General features: G+C 48.4%; 1 protein-coding gene across 1 annotated transcript in view; it reads right to left on the reverse strand.

Moving 5' to 3' along the window:
- LOC143975968 (myosin-IIIa-like) overlaps window positions 1-27,293 on the reverse strand; it is a 192,336-nt gene that overhangs the window by 81,084 nt on the left and 83,959 nt on the right. Inside the window, exons 6-7 of the mRNA XM_077478497.1 lie at window positions 3,453-3,555; window positions 2,505-2,661 (exon numbers count right to left, since the gene is read on the reverse strand). Of these exons, the coding sequence (XP_077334623.1) occupies window positions 2,505-2,661; window positions 3,453-3,555 (260 nt within the window). The remainder of the gene's footprint in view (window positions 1-2,504; window positions 2,662-3,452; window positions 3,556-27,293) is intronic.

The raw sequence follows: 27,293 nt of genomic DNA on the forward strand, positions 1-27,293 counted from the left end.
TCCTTCCCCACTTCATTCCTCGGAAGAGGAGTCATCAGCCTCTTCACGGTCCCCTGAGGGGGATTCATCTTCCCTCTCTCACAGTTCCTCCATTTGGGGATCCTGGGTGGTAGAAGTGGACCTAATGCGTTTTCTTCCACCAAGTGAAGATGCGATTAAAACCGCTAACCTTTCCACCAATCAACTCATAGCGGAGGAGAAAACCTGCTCAGTTATATAGACAGGGGCAGAAGTGTCGGAAGCAATTTCAGCCCCTGATGGCTCACTCTGACCAGCCTCCTTAGTACGGGATGGGAGAGGGAGGGTCCTTAGGACCTGAGAGCGACCCCTTTGTGCCATTTGAACCACCTCTTCTGGTCATAGCGCTGGGCACAAACGCAGAGGTGCCACCAAAAAAACGCACCCAATGCTGAGCCAATGGTCCAGCAACTGCCGCTGCTATTAAGCTCAGCCTGATGCTTAAGTAAATGTGCCTGGGAATGCCAGTGTCACCCACTCACATGCCACCCGTCCGCTCTGTGTCCCTCCTTTCGCTGTATGCACCTGAAAAAGGCACATTTTATAGCTACGCAGCCCGCGTTGTGGACGCTAAATCATGGCAACACCGCTAAGCCCCGCCCCCTTCCTCCGACCACCCATCGCGCCCCCCTCCCTCATCTATTTTAAAATAGAGCATTTTCCCATGCGAGAGGGCTCCGATCCTTACCGGACTGCATGGAGGAGGGCTGGGGGAGGAGGAGACCGCCATCTAATGCCATGCTCCCTCTGCCTGGAGGAAGGCTATCCAAGTGGGGGGACAATCCTAGGAGTAGAAAACCCCCCTTTCCCATGACTACCTGGAGCCTGGGTCGGAGGAAGCGTGCAGCTTGGACACAGAGCGAGATGGACAAGCATGGACAGGTAGGTGCTCTTCACAGCCCCCGGTGGTGACTATAGGCATGACAACGTTTACTTTAAAGATGAAAACCCACAAGAATTAGAATAAATCCTTAGGAATCTCCCTTCCCTTATCCAGCTGCAGGGTTCTGCGGTAACAGACCCAATCTTCACCCCTCACGGTGGGCTGCGTTGAAAACCTTCAGAAACCGGGGCCCCTTTTTATCAGGGGATCCACAGCCCTGGGCCTGTAATGCACCCCGCCAGGAATATGGCTGAAAAAAACAAATTCTGGATCCCGGGGTCCAGCTCTCTAAAAAGAGAAGCGTTACAGACAAAACCTCGCTTCTTCGCACACGAGGTCCGGGTAACATTCAATTCGGTCTGCAAAAGACACTTTGAATGGATTGGGTTGCATGGATTGCCCCAGTAAGGAATATTCCAGCGGAGCTCAGCGCATCTCTTTAGGGTGTGCCAGTGTCCACCACCTGAAGGTGCCATATAACCTGTACACTTATTACTGTGGCGCTGTGTCCCGTGATGTACAATAAAGAAAAAGTTTTAGTCTAAGTGGTTAAACTTCCCTCATCTACAGACAGAAGTTCATTCCTTTGAAATGTTACTTTATTTATAATTATGGATGTTGTGATAAAACTTGGCGGGCGGCCTGGATTTTTTTTTTTCAGCTGTGAGAACTCTCTGCACTTGTTAGAAAGAGAATGGAAAAGAATCGTGATTTAGATTCTTACCGATTAATCGTGCAGCTCCACCTTAACCATTTCTTTATCAAGGCTATGGCAGCCGAGACACCCCTGGTCCCCAAAGGTAAATAACATGGAGGAATCCCCCGACACAACAATCGCTATGCACAGCCTACCTACAGCTAGCTGACGGGGTCATTTCTCAGGGGCAGGGTCATGTTAGCATAAATCCCATGGCTCTGGACCAGGGAAAAAGAGACCTTCCAGGATGACACATTAGTTTTAGGACAGAGAGGCTGGCAGGGCTGGGACAGGAGGTGAGGGCTGGGACGGGCGGTGAGGGCTGGGACGGGCGGTGAGGGCTGGGACGGGCGGTGAGGGCTGGGACGGGAGGTGAGGGCTGGGACGGGAGGTGAGGGCTGGGACGGGAGGTGAGGGCTGGGACGGGAGGTGAGGGCTGGGACGGGAGGTGAGGGCTGGGACGGGAGGTGAGGGCTGGGACGGGAGGTGAGGGCTGGGACGGAAGGTGAGGGCTGGGACGGGAGGTGAGGGCTAGAACTGGCGGTGAGGGCTGGAACTGGCGGTGAGGGCTGGAACTGGCGGTGAGGGCTGGAACTGGCGGTGAGGGCTGGGACGGGCGGTGAGGGCTGGGACGGGCGGTGAGGGCTGAGACGGGCGGTGAAAGCTGGGACGGGCGGTGAGGGCTGGGACGGGCGGTGAGGGCTGGGACGGGCGGTGAGGGCTGGGACGGGCGGTGAGGGCTGGGACGGGCGGTGAGGGCTGAGACGGGCGGTGAAAGCTGGGACAGGCGGTGAAAGCTGGGACAGGTGGATTTCACCCTGGAGGGCGCTATTCCAGGGAAGTAATATTTTCCAGTCTTCACAAAAGACAAATATTGCTGGTCACCTACATACAAGAGGCACCTACCTGTACATGGAGGACTGTAGAAGGCCGTACACTTCCCGCTCTTCCTTCGGACAACCGAACAGCATGTAGTAGAAGACGTGGAAGTTGCGCTCCCCGGAGTCCTGGTGTGTCACCCGTGATTTCTCCAGGAGATACTCGTTAATCTTCGCTCCCTTCACTGCAACCCAGAAACCAATCAACCACAATAAAGAGTGACCAAAGAGAACACAAGAAATAGCCAAAGTGGACCTTTACCTCTACATTGTGTTCTTTACAATAAAGAGGACCTGTCCCTCACCTCAAAGGGGACCTGTACCTCTACAATGAGCTCCTCACAGCAAAAGAGGACTTATACCCCTTTAATGAGTTCCTCGCCATAAAGAGGACCTGTACCCCTACCATGTGTTATTTACCACAAAGAGAACCTGTACTTCTTCAATAGCCGGATTCAAGGATGAGTGCCGAGGGTGCAGAATTGTCCACTCTAGGGATGAATGGTGGGGTAAAAGTCTGATCTAGGGAGAAATCGTGGGGGGTGGGGATTGTTCTATTCAAGGAAAAATGATGGGTGGAATCTCTCAAAGGTGGGCCATATACTGTTTGAACCTCAGCCAGTTCAGCAGGCTGAATGTATGAAGTTGATCTATCAAAGGTCAGATTCAGATGTTTTAGGGTTCCCCAAGGTATGTGAGAGTTTAAGAGACCCCTGTAAGGGCAGCTGCCTCCCTACAAAGAACCACCACCTCCACAGACATGTTCCTCTTCCCCCCCTCTACCGACACGTTCCTCCTTCCATTGACATCAGGACAATTATCCTCCCACTGACCTCTGACACCGGGACATTAATCCCCTCCCACTGACCTTTGACCCGGTACATCGCCCCACTGACCACCATCATTTGCGTATTTGGAAAGTTCCAGAAATGTAGGAACCCTATTATCTAGCTCCTCCAAGGTGCCAATCTCTTACCATTCTCCTGGCTGAACCGTAACTGGATGTATTTTCCAAACCGGCTGCTGTTCTGGTTCATCACCGTCTGTGCGTTTCCAAACGCCTCCAACAGAGGATTCACCTTCAGAACACAAATAAAATGTAAATCAGCAAAATGATGGAAGATCTGTGGGGGGCGTCACACACAAATACAATCGCCCAATAAATCCAAGTGAGATATTCCTTCTAGATTACGTATGATGTGTACCAAGCCTAGAGGATGTACCTGGGATCTATAGAAGCCGTACTCTCTCCGGAATACCGGCATCCCAATGGATTGTCTTCACTTTTTCCATCTCACCACTGATAATGGTACTCTAGATCAGCAGTGATAATCATCCCCTCCCCTGACCTTTTCCATTAAAGTACGGACCTTCTTATAAAACCAGGGTTACCCTACTCCATTTGTCATGTGGCACAACATTCACCCCAATGAGCCTTGAATATTCTAGACATGTTTCCAGTCTCAGACCAGTCTATATCTTTCCCAAAACTGCTTGTGTCATAAAAACTAACTCCTGCCCCCCTAGGGCTGTGAGGAGGCCCACCCACTATATGACTAAACCAGTTCATCCATCATATGGCTTCACCAGTTAAAAGTCCTTTTACCCCACTGCATACAGTCCCCAATTCAAATCCTGGCCCACCATGACCCCTCCAAAGCCATCCACAGCCCCCCCACTGTGATAGACTTACCTGGGACAGAGGCTTTTGGATGGGGGGCTGAATGCTGGCCTCTTGCCTACCGAACATGGGCCCGGGCATTTAAGGGAGCTACAAGCATTTTAGGAAGATGTTATGTAATGTAAAAGGATATTGTTAAAAAGGCCACGATGGTCTCTGTCAGTGTGGGACTCATAGCCTCCTGTGTGGGACCCCTGCCATAATGTGTTTATTGTAAGTAGGTCTGCAGTTGTGTGAAGGTGTTCTGTATTTATACTTATGACAATGTGTATTGTGTCTTCTGAGCTAGAAGACAGCAAGTCTGACCTGAAAGGTCAGACATCCGAGTCACCTAGGCTGGTTAAATGACTAGCCAATTCGATGTTAATTTAGGTTTCTGGTTACAGTTTGTATTGTTAGGGTAATATGATCAGAAAGGGGGGAACCTTCTTCTCAAGTGTATAAAAACCTGTATTCTTGTTCAAATAAAGAGTTCCAGCTTTGCAGTCAAACAAGTCCTGCCTAGTTCTTGGTTGTAATAAGGGGTGGGCTGAACGCGGACCTCTGTTCGGTTTGCACTAGAATTGTCGAACACCACGAAAAGCTCAGACCCCGAAGCCGATTAAAGTCAAGGGGACCTGAACATCACAAATCAAAAGTGCCCATTTTGAAGGCTTATATGCAAGTAATTGGGCATACAATTGTTTTAGAGGTCCGTGTCCTGCCCTGGGGGACATTGTATCAATAAAAAATAAAAAAAAGTTTGGGAAAAAAGTAATTTTTAAATGGAGCAGTGATTTTTTTAAATCAAAAGCATAAAAGTGAAAATTCCCTTCCAATATAGTGCCTGGGGGGTCCCCTTATGCTGCGTACACATGTAGCCGACTATCCGGCGGACTTAGTCTGGCGGACTTCCCGCCAGACTGTCCGTCGGACTTTCCGAACGGGCTACTTACCCACACATGGCACTTTTTCAGCGGACTAATACGGCGTACTAAGTCCACCGTACTATCCGCCCTACTTTTGAAATGAACGGACTCGCCCACACACGCGGAGGAAAGTCCGCTCATTTTGAGCGCGTCTCCAGGTCGGCGGGGCCCGCGAAGGAGACGTCACTGGCCTCGCCGCCTGGTATGGAGTTAAAGGGGAACCCCAACGCCGAAAAAAAAATCGGTGTGGGGGTCCCCCCAGGTCTACCCTTGTCCGAGCACGCTACCCGGCCGGCCAGGAAAGGGGGGGGACAAGCGAGCGCCCCCCCTCCTGAGCCGTACCAGGCCGCGTGCCCTCAACATGGGGGGTGCCTTGGGGAAGGGGGGGCTGCGCGGCCCCCTCACCCCAAAGCACCTTGTCCCCATGTTGGTGAGGACAAGGGCCTCTTCCCGACAACCCTGGCCATTGGTTGTCGGGGTCTGCGGGCGGGGGGATTATCGGAATCCGGGAGCCCCCTTTAATAAAGGGGGCCCCCGGATACCGCCCCCCCCCCACCCTATGTGAATGAGTATGGGGTACAATGTACCCCTACCCATTCACCTGTGGAAAAAAAAAAGTACAAAAAAAAAAAAAACACAACACAGGGTAAAAATAGTTTATTGCACAGCTCCGGGGGTCTTCCGTCTTCGGGGGTCTTCTCGCCGGACTCCTCCGCTATCTTCTGCTACCTCTTTTGCTAGCGGAGGAGCCCGGCTTTCTTCCTCGCCGTCGGCCTCTTCTTCCGACTTCGGGGGTCTTTTCTCCAGAGAGAATAAGTTCAGAGCTCACAACCTTTCCTCATAACTAATATCCTCCAGACCCTTTATTAGCTTTGTTGCCCTTCTTTGTAGTCGCTCCATTTCCAGTACATCCTTCCTGAGGACTGGTGCCCAGAACTGGACAGTATACTCCAGGTGCGGCCGGACCAGAGTCTTGTAGAGGGGAGAATTATCCTTTTATCTCTGGAGTTGATCCCTTTTTAATGCCAATATTCTGTTTGCTTTGTTAGCAGCAGCTTGGCATTGCTGAAACCATCATCTACTAGGACCCCCAGATCCTCCTCCATCCTACATCCCCCCAGAGGTTCCCCATTCAGATTTTTGCTACCCTGTCGGGGCTGGGCTCAGCCCTTCCTCCTCTGAGCTGGTTGCTCAGCTGTCGGCAAATTGCCAGCTCCCATCTCTCCACAGTTACTCAGCTGTTGTTCATATCCTGCTCATCAGTACTGCCTATCTAAGCTGTCCAGTCGAGAGGATCTCTGCCTTCGCCTTGGTCAACATCACAAGAAACATCTCCATCGATCCTGTTCAGGACTTGCTTTGCTGACATCCCTTCAGGCTCCAGATCCTGCTTGCTGTGTCACTACTTTGATCCCTGACTTCTGGCTTGTCTGACTATCTATTCCGGTTACTGAACTCTGGTTATGTTTTGACTACAAATAGGAAAAAGAGCTGTGCCAATGGTGAAGCTCTGTTTTCTATTTGTTTCTATTTTTATGTGTGTGTATCCCACAGTGGAGCAGCAGCCTTATATTACTTGAACATTGATTTGTCAATTTTTCCAATTATTATTATTTGTATTTGTTTTATATATATATTGATTTTATATTTATTCATTTAACACATTTTTTTTCTTATTTGATAAGTAAGAAAAATCTCCTTTTTTTTGGGTCTCAGTGCGGTTTTACCTTTTTTGTTATATTTTGACTAAGTTTGTTATTTTTACTTTTATTATTAAACAAGTGCGATTTACTTCTGTCTCGGTCTGATTTCATGGTTTCTGACACTCCCAAATGCATTATTTTACATTTTTCTACATTGAACCTCATTTGCCATGTAGTTGCCCCTCCCCCCATTCATTTTTGACCAGATCTTCTTGCAAGGTTTCCACATCCTGTGGAGAAGTTATTGCCCTGCTTAGCTTAGCATCGACCTCCAGGTCATTTATGTACAAATTAAATAGGATTGGTCCCAGCACAGAACCCTGGGGGACCCCAATACCCACCACCCTCTGAACTCGCCCTTGTAGCCAGTTTTCAATCCATGTACTCACCCTATGGTCCATGCCAACGCACCTTATTTTGTACAGTAAACGTTTATGGGGAACTGTGTCAAATGCTTTTACAAAATCCAAATACACCACATCTACGGGCCTTCCTTTATCTAGATACACCCCGTCTATGGGCCTTCCTTTATCTAGATACATCACGTCTACGGGCTTTCCTTTATCTAGATACACCACGTCTACGGGCCTTCCTTTATCTAGATACACCACGTCTACGAGCCTTCCTTTATCCAGATACACCACATCTACGGGCCTTCCTTTATCTAGATACACCACATCTACGAGCCTTCCTTTATCTAGATACACCACGTCTACGGGCCTTCCTTTATCTAGTATGAGGGGGTTCGCTCGGTAGCGGGTGTGTGTGACCCCCTGGATGGGTTCACAACACAAAGTCAGGCACAGCAGACAGCGGTGTAGGTGCAAAAAAACAAAAGATCCGGTTTATTTATGCTACATGCAGTGATACATATAACAGCCAAACAAAATAAAACATGAAAATAAATCCTGGTCAGCTTGACCTCTAACTACACACGTAGACTCCCTGTCTAACAACTGGGTGCAGCCTTGTGCTGCCCCAGTCTCTGTCTCTATTGTAGGGGTTTGCCACACAGGCGTTAACTCACCGCACAGAACAGATCTCAGACTCCCCAGTCTATACACACAAAACTGGTTCCAGGATGGAGCATCTCCCTAAGCATGCTGGGGTTTTTGTAGAGGTCTTAATGAGCCCACTTACTACAGCTGGGCTCATTAACTCTTCCCCTCTAATTGTAAAAGTCTGCATAAAGCTTGAATCTAGGACACACATATTTCCCATCCTGAATACAACCAGGTGATTTTACCTGCGTGCTGCCACATACCCCCCCCTCTTGTTTCAACCTTGGGGTTGTAACACAAGCAGCCAGACACGCATGTATCCGAGACAAAGCATCCACATTCCCCATTTTAACACCAGGGTGATGCTTAACTGTAAAGTTAAATTCCTGTAGGGCCAGGAACCACCTATTTACCCTTCTATTGGTCTCCTTGTTCTGAGCCATCCACTTTAAAGGAGCGTGATCAGTCACCAGGTCAAAGTGCCTACCTAGCAGATAGTACCGAAGGGAATCTAGAGCCCACTTCACTGCTAAACATTCCTTCTCAATCGTGGAGTAATTTACCTCATGGGACTTCAACTTCCTGCTGAGGTAAATGACTGGGTGCTCTTCCCCGTTCCAGACCTGGGATAACACTGCTCCTAACCCAACGTCTGATGCATCAGTTTGTACCACAAAGTCCTTAGAGAAGTCTGGTGAGTACAACACTGGCTGGCTACATAAGGCTGTTTTTAAGGACTGAAATGCTTCTTCAGCCTCTGGGGACCATTTAACCATGACCGACTCTTTCCCTTTTGTCAGGTTGGTGAGGGGCACAGCCTGAGAAGTAAAATGGGGAATGAATCGTCGATAATAGCCAGCGATTCCCAGAAAGGCTCGTACCTGTTTCTTGCTGTTGGGACGTGGCCAACTCTGTATGGCCTCGACTTTATTGACTTGGGGTTTTATCACCCCCCTCCCAATAGTGTACCCAAGATATTTGGCCTCCTCCTGTCCAATGGTACACTTCTTTGGATTGGCCGTAAACCCAGCTTCCCGGATAGAGTCTAGGACTGCTTGTACTTTTGGCAAATGTGAGACCCAGTCTGTGCTATGGATAATCACATCATCCAGGTAAGCTGCAGCATATTTCTGATGGGGCCTCAGAATCTTATCCATTTTCCGCTGGAATGTTGCCGGTGCATTCTGTAACCCAAACGGCATTCTCTTATATTGGAATGCCCCATCTGGGGTTACAAACGCAGTTTTCTCCTTGGCCGACTCGGCCAGGGGAATTTGCCAATACCCTTTGGTGAGATTAAGAGTTGTCATATATCGGGCTGTTCCCAGCCGGTCAATCAACTCATCTATACGTGGCATGGGGTAGGTGTCAAATTTTGTAACTTTATTTAATTGTCTAAAATCGTTACAAAACCGCCAGCTCCCATCAGGTTTGGGCACTAGTACGATAGGACTGGACCAGTCACTCTGGGACTCCTCTATCACACCCAATTCCAGCATCCTTTGAACCTCCCCATGTATTGCCTCCCGTCGGGCCTCTGGTATTCTATAAGGTTTTAGTTTTACCCTTTCTCCTGGCGGGGTGATAATGTCATGCTCTACGCCAGATGTTTGTCCTGGCAGCTAAGAGAAAATTTCTTTGTTACAAAGTACAAACTCTTTAACCTCCTGTTGTTAGGGTTTCGATAAGGTGTCTGCTATTCCAACCTCAGGAACTAAGCAATCAGGCTGGGCTTGTGACAAAGTCTCTGCAACTAGGGATTCCCTATCCCTCCAGGCTTTCAGCAGATTGACGTGATAGATCTGCTCCGGCTTTCGCCTTCCTGGCTGTCTAACCCTGTAGTTCACCTCACTAAATTTTTTCAATTACTTCATATGGACCTTGCCATTTGGCCAGAAATTTGCTTTCAACCGTAGGGACTAGCACCAAGACCCTATCCCCCGGGGAAAAAGTACGGGTCTTGGCCCCACGGTTGTACACTCTCTGCTGTGCTAACTGCGCTTGGGTCAAATGTTCCTTTACAATTGGCATTACCTGTGCGATTCTATCCTGCATCAGGGCGACATGCTCAATCACACTCCTGTGAGGAGAACTCTCATTTTCCCAAGTTTCCTTGGCGATATCCAGCAGCCCTCTTGGGTGTCTCCCATAGAGCAACTCGAAGGGTGAGAAACCCGTAGAGGATTGGGGTACCTCCCTAATGGCAAACATCAGATAGGGTATTAGACAGTCCCAATTCTTCCCATCTCTATCCACCACCTTCTTTAACATTTGTTTTAGGGTTTTGTTGAATCTTTCAACCAACCCATCTGTTTGGGGGTGATACACAGATGTACGCAATTGTGTCACTTTGTACAACTTGCATAGTTCTTTCATTACCCGGGACATAAAGGGTGTACCTTGGTCCGTAAGCAGTTCCTTACAAATACCCACGCGGCTAAAAACAAGAGATAGCTCTTTGGCTATGGTTTTGGCCGAGGTATTTCGAAGAGGAATTGCTTCCGGATAACGGGTGGCATAGTCCAATATAACCAAAATGTACTGATGCCCCCTAGCGGACTTCATTATCGGACCTACCAAATCCATTGCTATCCTCTCAAAGGGGACCTCAGTGATAGGAAGAGGTACCAGCGGGTTACGGAAATGTGGCATAGGTGCCGACTTCTGACACACAGGGCAGGAGGAACAATAATTTTCTATTTCCTTCATGACCCCAGGCCAATAGAATCTCTGCAGTACCCTCTCTCTGGTTTTCTCATTCCCCAGATGACCTCCCAGAATGTGCCCATGGGCCAATTCTAACACCAACTTCCTGTAAGGTTTGGGCACTACAAGTTGCTCAATGGTTTCTTCTGCCCTTTGAGCCACTCGATACAGCAGGTCCCTTTCCATAGTGAAGTAAGGATAAGGGCAAGTCTTATCTGGGTTCACTAACTCGCCATCTATTTTCACCACATTTTCCTGTGCCTTTATTAGGGTGGGGTCTTTTAACTGTTCTGTGGCAAAATTTTCCCTGTGAACCTCAAGATCCGAAAACTCCACAGACGGCATGTTTTCATCTGAGGATGTTGATTCCTCCCCAGTTTCTCGAGTTTCCCCCGCCAATACCGACAAGGGAAATTCAGGAGAGTCCTCACCACCCCCAGAGGAATTCTGGTCATCTTCCTGGTCTATAGGGGCACCAGTGGGGGGCTCAGGACAATCCCAGAGTTCCCAGAATTTTGGAAAATCCCTTCCCACAATAGCATCATGTGGTAAGTGAGACACTAACCCCACCTGATGAGAGAGGTTACCTTTGGGGGTCTCAAAAAACACTGAAGTTACAGGATACTCTCGGGGGTCCCCATGCACACAAATAACAGCCACCTTGTTCTTCCCAGAGACCTCTGTAGTAACTAATTCAGCTTTTATCAATGTTACCAGGCTACCTGAATGCAGCAACACATCAACAGGTCTACCATTAATACACATTTTACATAAATGTTTCTCAGGTCCCCGAATGGCAGTGCATGCAACTGTCGCAAACAGCGACTGACGTCTCTCCCTTATAAAGTAACATTGCATAGGCTCATCCACAACGGGGCAATTGGCTGCAATATGTCCCTCTTGCCGGCAGCGGTAGCAAATAATCTTTTTCGCTGTCTCTTGCAGCATGGGCTTCCTGGGCTGCTCCCGCCAGACCTTAGGTAGAACTCCCACCCTCTCACGCTCTCCACCCTCACCCCTTGGAGTCATCTTACCCGCCACTGGGGATGATCTGGTCTTAGGATGGAAAGTCCGTGAGTCCCTGGAAGAGGTGGTCAGGTTCTCTGTAGCCAAGTACTTCTCAACCAGATCCACAAGTTTATCGGCATTTTCTGGGTCTCCATGGCTTACCCATCTTTGGATGGCAGTAGGAAGAGCTCTCAGGAAACGATCCATAACAACACGTTCCACAATGTTTGGTGCGGTCAAAGTCTCTGGCTGCAGCCACTATCTGCTCAGGTGAATGAGATCATACATTTGAGACCTGGGGGGTTTTCCAACCTGAAAAGTCCAATTATGCACACGCTGAGCCCAGACGGCCAGGGTGACACCCAGCCGTGCCAATATTTCTGCTTTTAGCACCACATAGTCTTTTGCTTGGTCAGGCTCTAGGTCATAATAAGCTTTCTGCGATTCCCCAGTTAACAGAGGGGCCACCAGTCCAGCCCATTGCTCCTTAGGCCACTTTTCCCTTTCAGCAGTCCTTTCAAATGTGGTCAAAAACACCTCCGGATCATCCTCTCCCGTCATTTTTGTCAGTAAACGGCTCACACCAAAGGATGCGGTATTATTGTAACCACTTGCCTCATTGGTCTGCGGACGTTGCTGTATTAATGTCTCTATTTGCTGTCGAAAACTCTGCTCTTGCTTCTGCAACAGGTCTATGAAGCGGGGTTCAGATCGCTGCTGGGCTTGTTGCTGAGCTTCCAAACTCTGCTGCAAAGTTGCATTTGTCTGCTGCTGATTTGCATTTGCCTGCTGCTGGGCTTGTTGTTGAGCTGCAAGGCTCTTTTGTAAAGCTGCATTTGTTTGCTGCTGGTTTGCATTTGCTAGAGCCAGCTGTCTCAGTATCTCCTCCATGCTGGCCTTAACAAAAAAAAAAAAAAAAAAAAACTGCCAAAATTCTCCACCAACTGTGAGGGGGTTCGCTCGGTAGCGGGTGTGTGTGACCCCCTGGATGGGTTCACAACACAAAGTCAGGCACAGCAGACAGCGGTGTAGGTGCAAAAAATAAAAGATCCGGTTTATTTAGGCTACATGCAGTGATACATATAACAGCCAAACAAAATAAAACAAGAAAATAAATCCTGGTCAGCTTGACCTCTAACTACACACGTAGACTCCCTGTCTAACAACTGGGTGCAGCCTTGTGCTGCCCCAGTCCCTGTCTCTATTGTAGGGGTTTGCCACACAGGCGTTAACTCACCGCACAGAACAGATCTCAGACTCCCCAGTCTATACACACAAAACTGGTTCCAGGATGGAGCATCTCCCTATGCATGCTGGGGTTTTTTGTAGAGGTCTTAATGAGCCCACTTACTACAGCTGGGCTCATTAACTCTTCCCCTCTAATTGTAAAAGTCTGCATAAAGCCTGAATCTAGGACACACATATTTCCCATCCTGAATACAACCAGGTGATTTTACCTGCGTGCTGCCACACTAGATACACCACGTCTACGGGCCTTCCTTTATCTAGATACACCACGTCTACGGGCCTTCCTTTATCTAGATACACCACGTCTACGGGCCTTCCTTTATCTAGATACACCAGGTCTACGGGCCTTCCTTTATCTAGATACACCACATCTACGGGCCTTCCTTTATCTAGATACACCCCGTCTATGGGCCTTCCTTTATCTAGATAGGCCACATCTACGGGCCTTCCTTTATCTAGATACACCCCGTCTATGGGCCTTCCTTTATCTAGATACACCACGTCTACGGGCCTTCCTTTATCTAGATACACCACATCTACGGGCCTTCCTTTATCTAGATACACCCCGTCTATGGGCCTTCCTTTATCTAGATACACCACATCTACGGGCCTTCCTTTATCTAGATACACCCCGTCTATGGGCCTTCCTTTATCTAGATACACCCCGTCTATGGGCCTTCCTTTATCTAGATACACCACGTCTACGGGCCTTCCTTTACCTAGATACACCACATCTATGGGCCTTCCTTTACCTAGATACACCACGTCTACGGGCCTTCCTTTATCTAGATACACCACATCCACGGGCCTTCCTTTATCTAGTTTCAATATTTCTTTATTGATTTTCAGTGAGTTAAACAAGATAAACATTTGCAACAGCATATCGGATGTTCCGACCAGAGCAAACAGAGGCAGGGCATACAAAGTAGAGTTAAGTAATGCAAAACCAGTCCACAATGCAGACTATCTAAAAGTGAATTGAGGTTAACTATTAGAACAATAACATATTAATGCAATATCTCCAGTCGGGGGGGGAGAGGGTATGGATAGGAGAGCACCAGCTAGAAAGTATAATAGTTACACCAGAGGGGATGGTTACATAGGAGAATACATCGGTCGCTTAATAACAACAGTAAAGAATAACAAGCAGGAAATAATATAATGCGGTTACCGTACATTTCGGGTGCGTAAGCCAGATACGCCATTCAGATAAAAACTTTTTCATACTTAAGTGTTTCCGAGCTACTAGTCTTTCCATCTCACATTGAAAGTTTAGGTCAGAAATCGTGTGTGTGAGAGATGGAGAAGTAGTGGCTTTCCAAAGTTTAGTGATGTTCAATTTCGCTGCAAGAAGTAGGTGGATGATCACTACTCGTGTGTTTGGTGGAAATTTGTCAACGCCAAGGTGGAATAGAGCCAGTGAAGGGTCGGGAGATGTTGGGACCTGTGATATGGTGGATATCAAAGCAAAAATTTGTTTCCAGAAGGAGCTCAAAGATTTGCAAAACCATAAGATGTGCGCTATAGTACCGGTACTTCCACAGGACCTCCAACAGGTAGGAGGATGGTCTGGGAAGAATTTAGAGAGACGATAAGGTGTGAGATACCATCTATGGAGTGTTTTTTGATAAGACTCCCAGTGATTAGAGCAGTGGGAAGCTGTGTAGGTGAGTCTAAAGGCACGTGTCCATGTGTCAGGTGTGATCGTAGTGTTTAGTTCTTCCGTCCATCTGGAGAGAGACGGTATTTGCGAATAAGGCCGATTGTCATTCAGGATAGAGTACATTAACGAGCTACCATGTTTCGGATATGTCGAGTTGGTGTAAAAGTTGTGTAATTTCTCAGGAATAGTTGTTACCGTAGAAAGTTTAAATTGGCGGAGAAGGTGTGAGATCCTAACATATGTGAAGGTTTCGGTATGGGGAAGGCCAAATTCATTTTGGAGAGTAGTAAAGGTTTTCAGGGTGTGGTTAGCGTGGTAAAGATCTGATAGAGTAGATATTTTCTGTTTCAACCATTTTCTTAAGTTTAGGTTAGGCATTTGTGACATTAACGATCTGAGGGGAATTTGTAATGTGTGATACGGTTGGTCTAATATTTTCGTCTGGGTGGCTTTCTTCCAGACTGTTAAAGAAGCCGTTATTGATGGGGATTTATGTATTGAAGGAAGAGGGAAGCCTGCTGAGGTAGCGAGAAGTAAATCACGTAGGGTGTTTGGATGGAAGGACGAGGATTCTAAGATAGACCAAGCCTTATTAGGGTTTGGATGCCACTAATAGAATAGTTGGTCTAGAATGGAGGCGTAGTAATAGTTCTGAATATGAGGAAGGCTGGTCCCTCCTTTTTTATAATGCCTGGTTAAGATATATTGAGCGTATCTAGGCGGTTTAGTGTCCCATCCAAATCTGGAGGCTTGTTTTTGAATGGAGGGGAAGAAGGAGTGGGGTATTGGTAATATTACAGTCAAAAAAAGATAAAGTAGCTTGGGGAGAATTAGCATTTTAAAGGATGCGATGCGACCTAGTTTGGAGAGACCTGTCGTGCGCAGCTGATTTAATAGTTGGTGTAGTCGTTTTTGGAAGGCACGATAATTGAGGTCGTAAAGTTGGGATAGGGATGGGGCTAAATTTATTCCTAGATATGGAAGGGAGTTTTTAGACCAAGAGTAGGGGAGAGTACTCTCTAGGAGGGATTGTTGTCTATGCGGTAGATTAAGTGGAAGGATTAGGGATTTAGAGGAGTTTGTAAAAGGAGGCAGAGCTAAATTGGTTGATGATGTCTTGGATTGCGGGCATGGAGATAGTCGGGTTTGTGATCATTAAAATGACATCATCAGCAAAGAGGCTGATTTTATGTTCCATGTCATTATGTATAATTCCTGAGATGCGCTTGTCCTCTCTGATCTTAGCCGCAAGGGGTTCCATTATCAGGGCAAAAATGAGAGGGGAGAGCGGACATCCTTGGCGAGTGCCATTAGAAATCTCAAAGGGTTTAGATAGTGTACCATTAGTCAGTACTCTGGCTAAAGGATTTGAGTACAGTGAGAGTATGGCCGTTTGGAACCATCCTGTGATGCTGAATTTGGATAGTACCTCTATTAGGAATCCCCAATGTACCCTGTCGAACGCCTTCTCTGCGTCTAACGATAATAGCAGAGAAGGCGTTCGAGTTTGGGTGACTTGGTGAATCAACTCTTCTAGTGGCGTCTGGGGCTTGCCTGTCTGGCATAAAGCCAACTTGATCAGGATGTACAAGGGCGGGAATATAGTCTAAAAGTCTGGAAGCAATAACTTTGGCAAATCATTTTATATCTGTGTTGAGGAGAGAGATGGGTCTGTAATTAGTTGTGGAGGTGTGGTCCTTCTCTGGTTTGGGGATAGTGGTGATGGTGGAACGCAGCATGTCTACCGGTAGAGAACCAGGTGGCAGCAGAGTTGAAGAGGTCCGTGAGATGGGGGGCAATAATTGAGGCAAGTGATTTATAGAATTCGTTAGTGTATCCATCTTCACCTGGAGATTTGTGAAGCGGAAGAGAGTTGATGGCTTTTAAAGTTTCATCTATGGAGAATGGTCGAGAGAGTTCCTCTAATTGGGTGCGATTTATAGCTGGAAGATCAATAGAGGATAGGAAATTGTGGATATTTTGGTCAGTTGGTTGAGAGGTATTGGCATCATTGGACAGGTTGTAGAGAGAAGAATAATAGTCGCTAAAGGCGTTAGAAATGTCCTGAGGATTTGTCAGGAGTTGGTTGGAGGTGGGGTGCCGAAGGGAAATTATCTTACTTTTAAGGCGTTGGGCTTTGACCTGTCTGGCTAGCAGTGCTCCAGCTTTATTGCCTAAGGCATAGGATTTGGCTTTGGTCAGTTTGAGGTTGTTCTCAAATTTAGAGAGTAAGAGGGATCGGAGTTTCGGTCTCTGTTCTAAAAGCTCAGTAGCTAGTTTTTGGGAGGGTTTTTTTTTTTATTTTGATGTACCAGGAGGGTAATTTGAAGGAGGACCTCGTCAACTTGCTTAGACCTCTGGTATTTAAAGCGGAGGTCCACCCTAAAATGGACCTTCCGCTCATCGGATTCCTCCCCCCCTCCGGCGCCACAATTGGCACCTTTCAGGGGGGAGGGGGGTGCAGTGGATAATCCAGGTAACTGCACCCACTTCCGGGCTAGCTCTCTGCGGAAAGGGGCGTACATTACGCCCCTTTCCGCAAGTGCCCGCCCCCTTCCGCAAGTGTCCCGCTGCCTGCTGGGAAACACACAGATCCCAGAGGCAGCGGGGACCGTCCTCATTGCGCAGCGCGGCTCACGCATGTGCAGTAGGGAACCGGGAAATGAAGCCGAAAGGCTCCAATTCCTGATTCCCATACCCAAGATGGCGGCGGCAGCACTCGAGTGTCGATCTAGAGATCGGCTTCGGGTGCCGACATCGCGGGCGCGCTGGACAGGTAAGTGTCACTATTTTAAAAGTCAGCAGCTGCAGTATTTGTAGCTGCTGACTTTAAAAAAAAAAAAAAAAATGCGGAGTCCCGGCGGACTCCCGCTTTAATATTACTATGTAGCTTAATTAGAATGCCACGCATGTAAGCTTTGTAGGCAAAGCATAAACTTATCAGTGTCCGGTTGGTCATTGATTTGGAAATACATTTGGTGTTCAGTAGTGAGAAGTTGAATAATGTTGGGGTCCGAGAGGAGAGAGGAGTCAAGTCTCCACAGCCGATTAGTGTCTGCAGTTTTCCACAGTAAGGGAGACAGGTGCGTGGTCCGACCACGTGATATTGCCAATTTCAGATTTTGTCACATCTTGAAGGGCGAGTTTGTCAACAATAAAGAAGTCAATTCTGGAATAGGAAAGTTGAGATGAGGAGAAGTGTCGTTCGTTGCTGTGATGGCATCTCCAAGGGTCGTAAAGGTCATTTGTATGAAGAAAGGGGTCCAGAACAGAATGCTGAGTTTTGGACGTAGAGGTAGTGTCCAAAGTAGAATCCCCAACGATGTTGAAGTCTCCTCCCATGAGGAGCCTCCCTCTTCGAATTTGCGTGATTTTTTTTGTAAAGTCGGTTGTGGAATTGCAACTGACGTGTATTCGGACCGTAAACGTTTACTAGGGTGTAGGTAACTTGGTTAATATCACAGATGAGAATCAGAAATCGGCTGTGAGGATCGACAACTGAGTGATGTAGAGTAAATTATATAGTGTTTCGTATTGGCGGTGAGGACAATGTGCTTACTGCACATAATGAATTGGTTGACGGCTTTGCGGATCATGAAGATGAACTCCAATTAATCAACCTAAAAATCGCAGATTTGGAAGATCGTTCCAGAAGGAACAATATTAAATTTCGCAATGTCCCAGAGTCGATTCAACAATCTGAGCTTATACAATTTATACAGCATTGATGCAGGCTCTTCTACCTGACCTGACTACCCGAGACCTGGAAATTGACAGAGCACACAGACTTCCCAATCCTTCCCACCTCCCTAACTCTACTCCCAGAGATGTATTGGCTCGCATCCACTTTTTTTCTGTCAAGGAAAGAGTCCTGAACGCAGCCAAACGAGCAACAAATCTCCCAGACCCTTTCACTAACATTGCACTGTATGCGGATCTCTCCAAAGCAACAATGGACAGTCGTAGACAGCTGGCGACAATAACTAAAGCGCTTCGGAATCATAACATACCCTATAAATGGGGCTTCCCTACTAAGCTTCTTATCACACATCAAAACAAGACCCATGCAGTGCGCACCCTCCCTATGGGGCTCTCACTCCTGCGGCAATGGCACATCATCCCAGAAGACACACCGAACCCTACTGCCCAAATGCCGACTCTCATAAGAACCGGGGGAGATCCTTCTGCTGGTCATCCAGCGTAATCTTCACCCTTCTCTACAAATGCATTACGGCTGGCTAACTGCAGCATTTCTATCCAGCACTTGCCTGCCTGATCAGGGATCCCTGTCCCACGTTGTGGACGTAAGATCTCTTTACCCCGCTTTATTTTTGCAGTAGTGTCTCCACATTGAGCTCAGACCCTTTTTGTTACTGGGCTCTCATTTTTTAATCTCTACCCCCTCATCCACACCCAGCACCAGTTTCTCCACCCCCCCACCATTTTTCTTCTTCGGCCCTGAGGCTAAGAAAACCTGGTCGTAATTTTTTAGCGCTAGTCTAGGAGTTTTTGCAGCAGCGAAATGAGTCTCTTGCACTAAGAGAATGTCAGCTTTTTGGCTGGTAGCCTCTCTGATGAGTGCAGATCTTTTTTGAGGGGAGTTTAAGCCCTTAGCATTGATAGAGACTAGTTTGAAAGTCATTCTCAGGAATGGGGAGTAGTGTGGACGTCCGTGGATAAAGATGAGTGGTAAGATATGCGGGGCTATTTACTAGTCCGGCTCTAAGGGTAAGGTCGGTGTAAGTTGTAGCGTAGAGCTCCTGGTGTAACTCGTTGGGAGAAGTGGGAGAAGAGTAACTGGTGCTGGGTGTGGATGAGGGGTAGAGATTAAAAAATGAGAGCCCAGTAACAAAAAGGGTCTGAGCTCAATGTGGAGACACTACTGCAAAAATAAAGCGGGGTAAAGAGATCTTACGTCCACAACGTGGGACAGGGATCCCTGATCAGACAGGCAAGTGCTGGATAGAAATGCTGCAGTTAGCCAGCCGTAATGCGTTTGTAGAGAAGGGTGAAGATTACGCTGGATGACCAGCAGAAGGATCTCCCCCGGTTCCCATGAGAGTCGGCATTTGGGCAGTAGGGTTCGGTGTGTCTTCTGGGATGATGTGCCATTGCCGCAGGAGTGAGAGCCCCATAGGGAGGGTGCGCACTGCATGGGTCTTGTTTTGATGTGTGATAAGAAGCTTAGTAGGGAAGCCCCATTTATAGGGTATGTTATGATTCCGAAGCGCTTTAGTTATTGTCGCCAGCTGTCTATGACTGTCCATCGTTGCTTTGGAGAGATCCGCATACAGTGCAATGTTAGTGAAAGGGTCTGGGAGATTTGTTGCTCGTTTGGCTGCGTTCAGGACTCTTTCCTAGACAGAAAAAAAGTGGATGTGAGCCAATACATCTCTGGGAGTAGAGTTAGGGAGGTGGGAAGGATTGGGAAGTCTGTGTGCTCTGTCAATTTCCAGGTCTCGGGTAGTCAGGTCAGGTAGAAGAGCCTGCATCAATGCTGTATAAATTGTATAAGCTCAGATTGTTGAATCGACTCTGGGACATTGCGAAATTTAATATTGTTCCTTCTGGAACGATCTTCCAAATCTGCGATTTTTAGGTTGATTAATTGGAGTTCATCTTCATGATCCGCAAAGCCGTCAACCAATTCATTATGTGCAGTAAGAACGTCCCCCATTTTAGCCTCTATATGTGTGATAGCATTATCATGTTGATTCACTACAATGGAGAGGGATGAGACCGCTGAAGATAGGTCATTATATAGTGTTGGCCTCAGTGAGAGCAGCATGCTCTTCATAGTATTTTCAGACAATGGCTGGTCTGAGGTAGGATAGGCCTCTAACATAGAGGCTTGTTGCGGTGGGGGGAGGGAGAACAAGCTGGGAGCTGAAGGAGGCTGTAATGGCTCTTCCGTCCTGAGCCTGGACTTAGCAGGGCTGGAGGTGGTGGGTAGGGATGAGCCGAACACCCCCCAGTTCGGTTCGCACCAGAACTTGCGAACGACCCCCGCATTCGGTACGAACGTTAGAACCCCATTGAAGTCTATGGGACTCGAACGTTCGAATTGGAAAGTGCTCATTTTAACGGCTAATATGCAAGATAGTGTCCTAAAAAGGGTTTGGGGACCTGCCTCCTGCCTCAGGGGACATGGGTCACTGCAAAAAAAAGTTTTAAAAACTACCGTTTTGGCGGGAGCACTGATTTTAATGACGATTAAAGTGAAAAAAAAAAGTGAAATATTCCTTTAACCACTTTCAGACCGGACCATTTTGCTGGTAAATGACCAGAGGTCTTTTTACACTTTGGCACTGCGCTGCTTTAACTGGTAATTGCGCGGTCATGCAATGTTGTACCCAAACAAAATTTGCGTCCTTTTCTTCCCACAAATAGAGCTTTCTTTTGATGGTATTTGATTGCCTCTGCGATTTTTATTTTTTGCGATATAAACGTAAAAAGACCGCAAATTTTGAAAAAAAATGATATTTTCTACTTTTTGTTATTAGAAAAATCCAATAAACTCAATTTTAGTCATACATTTAGGCCAAAATGTATTCAGCCACATGTCTTTGGTAAAAAAAAAGTCAATAATTGTATATTTATTGGTTTGCGCAAAAGTTGTCACATGTACAAACTAAGGTACGTTTTCTGGAATTTACGCAGCTTTTAGTTTACGACTGCCTATCTCATTTCTTGAGGTGCTAAAATGGCAGGGCAGTACAAAACCCCCCCAAATGACCCCATTTTGGAAAGTAGACCCCCTAAGGAAATTGATAAGAGGCATGTTGAGCCCATTGAATATTTTATTTTTTTGCCTCAAGAGATTGAATAATGACAAAAAAAAAAATTTTTTTTTTTTTTTTACACAAAGTTGTCACTAAATGATATATTGCTCACACATGCTATGGGCGTATGTGAAATGACACCCCAAAATAAATTCTGCTGCTTCTCCTGAGTACGGGGATACCACATATGTGGGACTTTTTGGGAGCCTAGCCGCGTACGGGGCCCCGAAAACCAATCACCGCCTTCAGGCTTTCTAAGGGCGTTACAGTTTTGAAGGCCATAAAATGCCAAGATGGCACAAACCCCCCCCCCAAATGACCCCATTTTGGAAAGTAGACACCCCTAAATTTAGGGGTACACTAGTGAGACTAGGTAATAAATGGCGGGTGCCCTGAAACTATAAAAAAATAACTAACCAACCAGCGTCACCTGTTATATGGTGATCACTGGTGAAAGGGTTAACTAGGGGGCAATCAGGGGGCTTTATGCGGTAGTATATGGGGGTCCCTGGCGCTATAAAAAGCTGCAGCGAACCTAAATACCTACCTGCCTAACTAGCGTCACCTGTGACACTAATACAGCGATCAGAAAAACGATCACTTATTAGGCTGGGTTCACACTGGAGCGATGCGGGAACGCCACGAATGCGCGGCGGGTTCCCGCATCGCATGCCTCCCGGCGGCAGTTCACACTGCCCTATGCGAACTGCTGGGAGTGTCAGTGAAATGTTAATGACACCCCCAGATCAGTTCGCATATCGCAGTGCGATCTGCAAACTCGGATCGCATGGTGTGAACACCCATGCGATCCGATTCTGCTGCGGGCCAAAAAAAGGGTCCCGTGCGAATTTGCGGCGGGTGCGGCGGGTGCGGCGAATGGCTGAACTCGAATCGCACAGAGATCGGATGTGATTTGCACTGCAGTGCGGTGCGAATCACATTCGTTCTCATAAACCGCTGCAATGTGAACCCAGCCTTAGTGACACTGGTGACGGGGGGTGATCACGGGGTTAAACCTTTATTGGGGGGGTTAGGGGGGTACATTAGAACTAAAGGGGGCTAACCCTAACTGCCCTAACAGTTATTACAGTCACAAATGACACCAATGCAAAAAAAAAAAAAAAAAAAAAAATGACATTGGTGTCACTGTGACTGGGGGGCAGGGGTAATTGGGGGGGTGATCGGGGGGTAAAGGGGGGGTGTGAGTGTGCCTGGCATGTTCTACTGTGTGTGTAGAGTGTTGGTGCAACTCACGATCCGCTCTCCTCCGTGTCGGAACGAAAAATACCGACACGGAGGAGAGAATACATCACTTCCTCTCCTGTGTTTACATTACAGGAGAGGAAGTGATGTCACCGGGGATTTCTATTCGTCGGGAGCGATCGCGAGGGGGTGGCCATGAATGAATGGCCGCCCCCTCGTCCCGGATCGCTCCCGGACGAAAACCGACCGCCGCAGGCACCGGGCGGGGGCCCGATCGGGCCCCCGACCCGCGGGAGGCAAGGGACGTACATGTATGTCCTTATGCCTGCCCGTGCCATTCTACCGACGTACATCGGCGTGCGGCGGTCGGCAACTGGTTAAATATGGTGCCTGGGGGGTGTCTGTAGTATGCCTGTGAAGTGCCACGTGTTTCCCGTGTTTAGAACAGTCCCTGCACAAAATGACATTAAGCGGAAATAACGTCATTTAAAACTGCTTGCGGTTTTAATGTTATATCTGGTTCCTGCAATATGGTTGAAAATCATTCAGAAAAATGGCATGGGTAGCCCTCCCTGCCCATTACCAGCCTATTTGGGTCTTGTACGCATATTAAGGGGAACCCTGTACCCATATTAAAAAAAGGAAATGCGTGTGGCCCCCAGGCCCTATATACTCAGAACAGCAGTATACAGGCGGTGCAAACAAGACAGGGACTGTGTAGGTTTGTTGTGTTAAGTAGAATCTATTTGTAATTTTCAACTGGTACATTTTTAAAGTGTAGCTCCAGTCAAAAAAAATATTTTTAAGCTTTTTGGAAAACATAGGGAAGGGTTATCACCCCTGTATAATTTGTTTTGTCGTCCATCTTTTTTCATCTCACTTGCTGTTGTCTCCTTGCGTTTGCAAGTAGGAGATGTTTGTAAGTTGGATGTTTGAAAGTAGGGGCCTGCCCTATATGCTCTGCAGAAATGGCGGAACAAGGTGTTGGTTTTGCAACAACATTGTAAGCCCTCAAAGTGACTCTTGGTGGGCGCTGGAGCACCCTGCTGTGAACGATTATATCAAGAATTGTAATTACATGCCGTTGTTGAACAGTGGTAGAAAAATTGACCTTTGGTGGTTGTGGTGCTGGTGCCACAACACTATAAGTCCTCACCGTTACTCTGGGTGGGCACAGGAAGGGGCCCTCCTGTGAAATATTATATCAAGAATTGTAATTACATGTCCCTGTTAAACAGGGGCAGAAAAATTGGGCCTTAGGCACTGGTGCTGGTGCCACGACACTGCAACCTCTCCCGTATACTCTAGTTTTATTGCAGGAATTAGCCCTGCTGCAAAGCATTGCATCAAAAATTGTACTTAAACGCCCCTGTTAAACAGGGGCAGAAAAATTGGGCTGCTGGCATCACCCAGAACCAAAAATGTTCTTCCAACATATCAGCGGAGGAGGAAGAGGATAGACAATCAACATAACAGGACAGTCACTCAGCATCAGCATATGCAGTCTTGAAGGGATGTGGTATTTCAAAAAAAATTATTCGGTTACATCAGCTTCAGGTGCTTGGTAGCTGTGGGTGATCCAAGACTGATTCATCTTGATGAAGGTCAGTCGATCAACTGATTCGGTGGACAGGCACACCCTGTGATCGGTAACAAAGCCACCAGCAGCACTGAAGGTGCGTTCCGAAAGAACGCTGGATGCAGGACAGGCCAGTAGCTCAATTGCATACTGTGCAAGCTCTGGCCAGTGATCCATCCTCAAGACCCAGTAAGCCAGAGGATTTTCAGTGGGAAAGGTGTCCAAGTCTGACCTTGCCCCTAGGTATTCCTGCACCATGTAAATTAGACGCTGGCGATGGGTGCTGGAACCAATCATACCTTGGGGCTGCGGACTAAAAAATTGTCTGAAAGCATCAGTCAGACGGCCACCTTCTCCACCGCTCCTTCTGACCGATGCCTCAGCAACACGTTGTCCAGGACCAGGAGTTTGTAACCTCCCAGTCTCTGGGAACGCGTTGCACAGAGCTTTCTGCAAGGCCTCCCGGAGATGTCTCATCCTCTGCTCCCTCTGCGATGGCAAGATAAGGTCGGCAACCTTACCCTTGTACCGTGGATCAAGGAGAGTGGCCAGCCAGTAATGGTCCCTCTCCTTGATCTGAAGAATACGAGGATCCTTCCGCAGGCTTTGCAGGATCAGGGAGGCCATGCAGCGTAGGTTAGCTGAGGCATTCGGTCCGGAGTCCTCTGGGTCACTAAGGACAACATGATCCGCAGCTACCTCCTCCCAGCCACGTACAAGTCCACGTGTTTCTTGGGACTGTAAATCATCCCTATAAGACTGCTGCTGCTGATGCTGAGTGCCAGCCTCCACCTCCATGCTGACACAATCATCCTCCTCCTCCTCTTCCTCCTCCTCACCCTCTTCCTGTGTGATGGGTGGCACAGCAGGAACACTGTCTGGATAAAGGGGGCCTTGAGAGGCAAGGAAGTCCTCCTCTTCCTGCCTCTGTTCTGCCTCAAGTGCCCTGTCCATTATTCCACGCAGCGTATGCTCCAAGAGGTGGACAAGAGGTACAGTGTCACTGATGCATGCACTGTCACTGCTCACCATCCTTGTGGCCTCCTCAAACGGTGACAGGACAGTGCATGCATCCCTGATCATGCCCCACTGGCGTGGTGAGAATAAACCGAGCTCCCCTGACCCTGTCCTGGTGCCGTAGTCGCACAGGTACTCATTGATGGCCCTCTGCTGCGTGTGCAGCCGCTGCAGCATGGCCAACGTGGAGTTCCACCTGGTGGGCATGTCACATATAAGGCGGTTCTTGGGCAGGTTCAACTCCTTTTGGAGCTCAGCCAGCCGAGCACAGGCATTAAATGATCGGCGGAAATGCACACAGACTTTCCTGGCCTGCTTCAGGACATCCTGTAAGCCGGGGTACCTGCCCAAGAACCGCTGCACCACCAGGTTAAGGACGTGAGCTACACAGGGCACATGGGTCAGTTGTCCCTGTCGGAGGGCGGAGAGGAGGTTGGTGCCATTGTCGCAAACCACCATTCCTGGCTTAAGCTGGCGTGGCGTCAACCACCTCTCGGCCTGCCCCTGCAGAGCTGACAAAACATCCGCCCCAGTGTGGCTCCTGTCCCCCAAACAAACCAGCGCAAGCACGGCATGGCATCGTTTTGCCTGCGTACTTGCGTAGCCCCTGCAACGCCTACGGAGCACCGCTGGTTCTGAGGACAGAGCACTGGAAGAGGCCATGGAGGAAGAAGAAGAGGAGGGGGTGGAGGAGAGAGGTGTGTCACAACCAATAGTAGCATTTTGGAGGCGTGGTGGCGGAACAATCTCCAACACTACTGCACCTTGTCCTCCATCCTTCCCAGCAGCCAGAAGAGTGACCCAATGGGCCGTGAAAGACAGGTAACGTCCCTGTCCATGCCTGCTGGACCATGAGTCAGCGGTAATATGCACCTTACCGCTGACCGCCCTGTCCAGCGAGGCAAGGACATTGCCTTCCACATGCCGGTAGAGAGCCGGAAACGCCTTCCGTGAGAAAAAGTGGCGTTTGGGGACCTGCCACTGAGGAACCGCACATTGTACAAACTCACGGAAGGGGGCCGAGTCTACCAACTGAAAAGGCAGCAGTTGAAGTGCTAGCAATTTAGCCAAGCTAGCATTCAACCGCTGGGCATGTGGATGGCTGGGAGTAAATTTCTTCCGCAGGTCCAGCAGCTGGGGCAGGGACATTTGTCTGCTATAATCGGACGTGGATGTACCACTAGCAGAGTTCCCGGAAGCACTTGGCTGTGACACACCTAATTCTACACCTTCATTCCTCTCAGAGCAGGTTTCAGAGAGGACTGAAGGTCTAGTGGGGTTGGAGATGCCAGCTGATGAGGAGCAAGGAGAGGTCCGCTTTGTTCTTTGGTGTGGGTCTTTGAGGTACGCTTGCCAACGAGCTGCATGGCAGGTCAACATATGTCTGGTCAAGCATGTGGTGCCCAAGCGGCTGATGTTTTGGCCACGTGAGATACGCTTGAGACATATGTTGCAAATAGCAGCGGTGCGATCTGATGCACTCGTCTCAAAAAAGGCCCACACCAAAGAACTTTTAGAATAACGCGCAGAGGAAGCGCTCTGCGCAGGCGGAGCTCTGCGGTGTGATTCAGTCGGTGTGCTGCCCCTAAGCTGGCCCCCGGAGGGAATCCTGCCTCGTTGGAGATGTGCCTCCTCTTCCTCCTCCTCCTCCTCCTCTCTCCTACCAGGCACCCACGTGGAGTCAGTGCCCTCATCATCCCCTCCCTCTTCATCGCTGTAGCAAACCTGGCAGTATGCTGCAGCTTGTGGAACATGACTGCCAGATTGCTGTCCTTCTTGAGCATCCCCTCTCTCTGTGCTCACGCTACTGCCTTCCTCTAGCTGAGTGTCATCATCAGAGCCCACCAAACACTGGGCATCCTCCTGGAGCATGTACCCAACACTGTGCTCAAAGAGTTCAGGAAACTCCTCAGGAGGACGTGGTGGGTCTAGGGAAGGAGTCACTGATGATGACATTGAGAGGAGGGAAGACGATGTGTTGGCAGCTGCTTTTCTACTACCCTGAGACTGGGTGAGAGAGGATGAGGAGGATGAAGAGGGCTTGGTCATCCACTCTACCAAGTCGTTGGCATGTTGCGGTTCAACATGTCCAGCTGCAGAAAAGAAGGACAAGCATGTCCCATGGCCACGTGCTGATGACGATGCACCGCATCCACGACCAGCACTGTTGTCTCTAGACACAGAGCCTGCTTGCCCTCTTTTATCGGCTCGCGCCTGTCTGCCTCTCCTTGCTGGCCTTCCAGACATGGTAATGGCCTGAAGGGAGTTGGGTAAAACAGTAGTTGGGTAGTTTATATTGTGCTGGAGGCACACAACAC

This window comes from Lithobates pipiens, unplaced genomic scaffold (genome assembly GCF_037356315.1).
Source record: "Lithobates pipiens isolate NorthernLeopardFrog02 unplaced genomic scaffold, aLitPip1_a1.2 Scaffold_13, whole genome shotgun sequence".
NCBI classification, from domain to species: domain Eukaryota; kingdom Metazoa; phylum Chordata; class Amphibia; order Anura; family Ranidae; genus Lithobates; species Lithobates pipiens.